This window comes from Protopterus annectens, unplaced genomic scaffold (genome assembly GCF_019279795.1).
Source record: "Protopterus annectens isolate FY-2018-M unplaced genomic scaffold, PAN1.0 ctg65584_obj.part0, whole genome shotgun sequence".
NCBI classification, from domain to species: Eukaryota; Metazoa; Chordata; order Ceratodontiformes; family Protopteridae; genus Protopterus; species Protopterus annectens.
Genome location: NW_025053534.1, coordinates 1 through 6,625, shown reverse-complemented (window position 1 = coordinate 6,625; position 6,625 = coordinate 1). Strand labels below are relative to the sequence as shown.

Here is a 6,625-nt window from a genome sequence, read left to right as displayed (position 1 = left end):
AAAATGAAATGCTTAGTGATGCTCTACGGCTGTTTTATGGTACAGGTCAGTAAGCCCGTGTCCTCAATCATCCCAGGAAAGTACCCACGTACATATGCGACAGACAACCTACAGCCCTTTTTTCATGACGCCATGGCATGCAGACTGCATGCCATGGCAGTGCGAGCTACCGAGGGGCCTGTTCTATTTTAAAGGGGTTCCCGCACCACAGGGGATGCTCAAAGCAGTTGTTCTGTACATTCGCCCCCATGGGGATCGGGTATGTGCTGCCATGGGAGCTCTTACTGAATTGAGCTACCTATGACTGCAAAGGGCCGAGGAGTGCAAAAAAACCACATTTAAGATGCATTGCAATGTAGTAACCGGTCTTTGGTAGAAAAAACTGCAGCTTGAAAAGAGCCTTTGGGTTATCAGAAACAACGCATCGTTTTATTTGCACTGCTATTTTAGTTTCAACACACATGCATCTTGTAAACAAGATTGCAACATTTAACATGTACAAGGGGAAACGTGTGCATATACTTGGTTACGTGGTGTATTTAAAAAAGGGATTTTTAAACTCTTCATAACCTTGCTAGACGATTATGTATTTATTTTTTTAAATGGTTCCTCCCAAAGAGCTTTTCAAGGCTGCCCAAAAAGGAAACCCAAGGAGAGGAAAAACACACACAGGTTTTCCCCCTTAAAGTTTTTCCACTGTTACGATTTGCTTTTTTAAGGCTCCTTTTTTCAGCTCGTGGTCAACACGGGACATCGGCCTCCCGTGGATTTCTGCTCCTTTTTTAAAATGACCGATAGCACGGTGTTTGAAGAAAAATCAAAAAAAAATGAAATTAGATCTTGTACTAGTCTATTATGTCTGTATTGTTTTGGTAAATTGAAAAAATTTAAACAAAGCAGATAAAGGCCCGATAGCAAGGCACTGAGCTATTGGTCTGATTTCCAGCTTTAATGTGCTATTTCAAAAGCTGGCAGTAGGAAAACAATACCAGAATTTTTTACCAATGGCACATGAAACTACATTTTTTTTTGTTGTTGTCCCCGTTCTCTAAAATGTTTTTTAATGGCACCAGGAGCTGCATTTCTTCAGTTTTTCTAGCGGCACCTCACTAGGCCCAGTTTACATTCTTCTAGATAGCTGAAGGACAGCCATCGGAATCCTAACTGCACGTCAATTTTTTTATTTTAATACTGGTGTTTCCAGAAAACAAATTTTTTGGGGAAAAAGGGAAAAATAGATAAAAAAACTTAACAGTCTAGTATTAACCTACATTTTATTTTTTTCATCTGCCCAAGTTTTTTTGGGGTTTTTTCTTCAACCCCCAAACCCTCGTCCGTTGCAGATTGATGATTGGTCGAAGGCACGAAACCATCAAAAGGGTTTGGGTGAGTAACTGAATATTCTCATTGGTTTTCTTTGCGTTTGCTATTCCATTGGGTTGGTCTGCCTTTGTCATTGGTTAACAGTAGAGGGCCAAGTGTGGCGCGATTGGCGGTATTATAAACTGATTTTGACTGTTACGGCAAGACTTCCGAAACCCATTTTTTTAAATTTCCAAAAAGCAAAAAAACACGACAGGGTTTGTTTTGGAAAAAACAGAATGAAAAAGAGGAGCCACAGATCATTTTAAACAAATAGTCAGAGTTAAAACTTTGCTTCGGAATGCGTGAGTTCCCCATTCTTGTTCGTAATTTTTTAGAGGCTAAGAAGAGTCGAGGGAATTTTAACCGTTTGCAGCACTGTTTACGGGTTTTGCAGAATTCTAATCCCAAAAAACGCCATAGCTCTCGACCTTCCCTCAAAAAAAACTAGCCCTTTTAATTGGGTCAATGGGAAAAAACCATTCAAAAGCCTTATAACAGCTTCAACTGGTCGGACCCCGGGATGGGTTTTTAAAACTCCCTTATAAAAAAAACCCCCTTTGAATTATAACTGAACGTCCCTAATTTCAAGGAAAATTTGAGGAACACGAACTTTTTTAAAACCCCCAAATGAGGTACATTCCTCATATGAGGCTTTAGAAGTATGCCCCAAAAAAGCAAATCATTCTACAAAAAAAGCAGGGGGAAAGTTTTAGGTTTACGAAAAGCAAAAAAGCCTTTCTCTTTCCGGGTCATATTCCCCTTCGATTTTAGGGGCCTTCTTCTCCAAAAAAAATTTTTTTTAACAACCCCCTTTTTTGGGGCACTTCTTGCACCACCATGAAATGTTTCACCTAAAGGACCCTTCAGCAGTTGTCCTTTTCTGCTCGAGCACTTGACTGAAAACCAAAATGAAAAACCCGCCACGAACCTTTCAGTTTATACCCCTTTTGACAAAGTAAAATCCCAAAAGAAATGTTTCCCCAAAAAATTGGTAGTTTTTCCCCCGCCAACCAGCCAACCAAAAAAGTAAATTAAAAGGGTTTTTTTTATTTTTTCGTAAAAAAACTCTCAAAAATTTTTTTCCCAAAAAAACGGTATATTCTTTTTTGCACAAAACACCTTATAAAAAAGAAAAAAAACCCCGGATTATATCCCCTTTTTGCTAAACACTGCCCCCGTATGAAAGTTTTTCCCCGTTTATTTAACCCCAAATCCTCATTTTTCAGTCTTTCCAACTGTTTGGTTAAAATATGGGGTTTTGGGAAAAATTTTGCATATTCCTCGTCTGTGATCCGTGTACGGAACTGTAAAATAATGCTGAATGTTCTTTTGATATCTGCTGTTTTAGCCCGTGTAAATACAGTACAGCTCGCATACCATAGTGATCGCATGTTAAGCTATATGCACCTTAGTGTTATGTAGTATGTTTTTATTTTTAGCTCATGTTATTTGCCTGCACAAATATGCAATTCATAAAGAGCTTTTCCTGCCGGGTGTCCACTGAAAAGAGTCTTTTCCCCAGTCTGAGTTTCGCGGTTTAAAGGCTAATACATAAGCGATTTATTTTCTGTTTGTTTCTACTGGAATTATACGTTTCTGCCTAGATAAATATATGAAGTGCCCGTGTAAGGCATGATGCCAGGGAATATAGTGTGGCACTATTACCTGCGTGAACATACTAAGGCATCATTTTAGTGATCGATATCACTTTCAGTAGAAATGTTGCTAAAACAGAGACAGATTAGTTTTAAGATTTGCATGGGATCTTTCCTCCCCGAGTCAGAAAAACTTTATTTCTACCCCTTTTTCAGGAAATAGTAATCTAGAGAACTCCTTGGCGCCATTATTTGAAGCGGCCAATCAGAAACCTATAAGTCTTAAAGCACCAGAATCGTGACTCTCAAGGTAATAGTCAGTTGAACACACCCACAGTCAACAAGTGAACAATTCAGAATTAATATGCAAATGTTAGAATCCGCAATGTATCCAATGGGCTAAAACTAAGTTGATAATTGTGTCGACTCACCAATGAGAACACAGAGGCGGTGCCAAGGCAGAAGGGTATAAAAATAGCTATGCTGGGCCGGTGGAGTATAATATTTGGAGAAGTTATTTAGCGCGATGTCTGGACGTGGTGGAAAGACTGGCGGTAAGGCCCGTGCAAAGGCTAAGACTCGTTCATCCCGAGCTGGACTGCAGTTCCCGGTGGGTCGTGTCCATAGACTGCTCAGAAAGGGCAATTACGCTGAACGGGTCGGGGCTGGAGCGCCTGTCTATTTGGCAGCGGTACTCGAATATCTAACTGCAGAAATCCTTGAATTGGCTGGTAATGCAGCTCGAGATAATAAGAAAAATCGCATTATTCCTAGGCATCTGCAATTGGCTGTCCGAAATGATGAAGAGCTGAATAAATTGTTGGGAGGTGTCACTATTGCACAAGGCGGAGTGCTTCCAAACATCCAGTCAGTCCTGCTTCCTAAGAAAACGGAAAAACCCGCAAAATCAAAGTAAGGAAGAAGACTTTCGGGCCCAAAGGCCCTTTTAAGGGCCATATCACCCTGCCTACGAAAGGTTCCGATTTCGCCATCCTACGATAATCTTGATGAAATGTATTCACTGCATTCTAGTTTTCTGTCCGAGCACTTGATTTAATAGCCTTTTTACAAAATTTACTCCACGTGGCAGATTGGCGCATGCCTCTTTGACTATACTTTCCCTTAAAGTGCCAATACATAGCAATAAACATTTTCTACAGGATTGCTAGCCTTACGACCCACGGGGTCCGTTCAAACCTAGCCTTGCCACCAAAATGAAATGCTTAGTGATGCTCTACGGCTGTTTTATGGTACAGGTCGGAGTAAGCCCGTGTCCTCAATCATCCCAGGCAAGTACCCACGTACATATGCGACAGACAACCTACAGACCTATTTTTAACCCTCGGTAAAGCACTGCCATGGCATGCAGACCTGCCCTGGGGGAGCTACTCGATTTTCATGTTCTATCTTAAGGGTACTGCGCACCACAGTGGGTGCTCAAAGCAGTTGTTCTGTACATTTCCCCTATAGGGCATCGGGAAAGTATGTGCTGCCATGGGAGCTCTTACATGTAATTGAGCTACCTTATGAAACCCCCCAAGGCCCCCCCAAACGGGGGCCCTCCCCGGAAAAGGAAACTCTTTATTAACAGAATGGAGTACTTATATGGAGGACTCTTTATTTTTCAGTCGATCGTCAGGTTTCCTTTCTTCTTCTCTTGACAAGTGAATCGCCAGAAATCTGTGAGCCAAAGAAACTGTCCTACCACCGCAAGCTTCCCTTATCATATCCATCATTGACTACATCGCCCCATTTACTAGGTACAGATCCAAACATATCGCTCGACAGTAAAACCCCATAAATTTCTAAATAACAGCAGTAAGCGTCTTAAATCCCGTAGCTAACCTGGAAGGCTAGCACGACTCCCATTGTACTCAATAGCCTGTCCTCTGCTCTGATTTGGCAAATGTTTAGTCCTATGTGAATTCTTACTTCTTTCCAAACCAATGGTGCTCATACCTCTGTAGTTCTTGGCACAATAAGTCTGGACTCGGTCTAAAATAATGGTGAGTCGGGGAGCAAAGGAGCGAAAGAAAGTAATAGATTTTAAACACTGCTATTTTAAACTTAGATCATTGGTAGAATGGCCAGGTCTGTGTTGGCTAGCGTTCTGTGAAGGATTTCTTGAAGTCTTTAGCATACATGTACTCCAAAATGAGCCTTAGAAAGTCACGAATCCCCCAAGAAGTCAGAAGATTAAAAACACGTTTCCCCTTAATAAAGAGGGGTCGTTGTGAGCTGTTCTATGACTAGCTGTTATTTTTGCAGATTTTACGCTAATGGAGAAGGAAACTTAAACGAGTGCATTACTCCTGTAATCTGTGGATGAGCAACGATGCACCACTGCTAGGCATGGACATTTTCTTTTCTAGAAAAGGATTGCATTTACAAGCAAATAAATGCAGAAGGAGAGACCGACGTAAAATCAGACAGCGTTCTGCATGGTTGAGTCACTTTTTTAAGGAGCAAGTACAAGGCGTGGGTCACACACCTATTGTCTTTGGTGGTGTATTATGTTCTTTGCTTGTTTCATTCTAAATGTTGACGGTGCATGCTGTAATTTATAATTTTTGTTTTATTCTCTCTGACAAAGAAACACTGATTAGGGGAGCCTTCAGACAGACAGTGTTCCTGTAAATCCGGATTGGCTACAAATCTGCCCAATGAAGAGCCTCGGTCAAGTTGACCCCTCCCACTTCCTTATGGGTATAAAACACCGCATTCTTTTTAACCGGAGTCATTTCAACAGTTTTATTTTTTTAGTAGTATTGTTTGTGTGTTTGACAAATATGGCTGATACCGAGACCGCGTATCAGTTGCTCCTACCAAGCCTTCAAAGAAGAAGGTGGCAGCTTCGAAAAGCAAACCGGCAGGTCCCAGCGTGTCTGATCTGACCGTGAAGGCTGTGGGCGCCTCCAAAGACCGGCACGGGCTGTCCCTCCCTGCACTCAAGAAGGCTCTCAAGGCTGCGGGCTACGATGTGGAGAAGAACAACGCCCGCCTCTTGTTGTCACTCAGGAGTCTGGTCAGCAAAGGGAAGTTGCTGCAGCACAAGGGTTCCTACAAGCTCAACAAGAAGGAGGCACCCAAGAAGGAAAAACGCCAAAAGAAGCGTTGCTAAAGCCAAGACACCCGGGACTGCTAAGAAATCCAAGAAGACAGCAGCAGCCGGCAGCAAAAAGAAGGCGCCAAAGAAAGCCAAGAAACCAGCAGCAGCTAAAAAGACAGCCAAGAGTCCTAAGAAGGTCAAATCTGCTAAACCGAAGGCAGCCAAGAGTCCAGCTAAAAGCCAGTGAACCCAAAGCTCTGAAACCCAAGAGTGCACCCAAAGCAAAAAGACAGCATCGAAAGCTAAGAAGTAAAGCTTTTAGCGGTGCAACCCCAAAGGCTCTTTTAAGAGCCACTGCATTTATCAAGAAAGGCTGACATCTGTTCTCTACCTGTAATTTACAGTACCGTTTTCCCACTTCATTCTACATTATGGTAGATGCTTACTGGCTTTAGAATTGTTTTCTGTCTAATCAACAAGTTAATAGTGAGCTACGTCTACATATTTTTCAACCACCTTAATTGCATTCTATCACTTGTGACATAGGAAACATTCTATAAAAGTACTCCAACTATGGCAACTTAACAAGCTTACACTTTGCATATATTGCATTTTT

General features: G+C 41.8%; 1 protein-coding gene and 1 pseudogene across 1 annotated transcript; both read left to right on the top strand.

The window, feature by feature from the left end:
- The first annotated feature begins 3,445 nt into the window (after positions 1 to 3,445).
- On the top strand, positions 3,446 to 3,884 carry LOC122792044 (histone H2A-like). The gene has a single exon (XM_044059868.1). It carries the CDS (start codon positions 3,487 to 3,489, stop codon positions 3,874 to 3,876), a length of 390 nt encoding a protein of 129 aa, XP_043915803.1. The 5' UTR covers positions 3,446 to 3,486; the 3' UTR covers positions 3,877 to 3,884.
- Positions 3,885 to 4,963: 1,079 nt separating this feature from the next.
- Positions 4,964 to 6,386, top strand: LOC122792045 (annotated as a pseudogene).
- Positions 6,387 to 6,625: the final 239 nt, after the last annotated feature.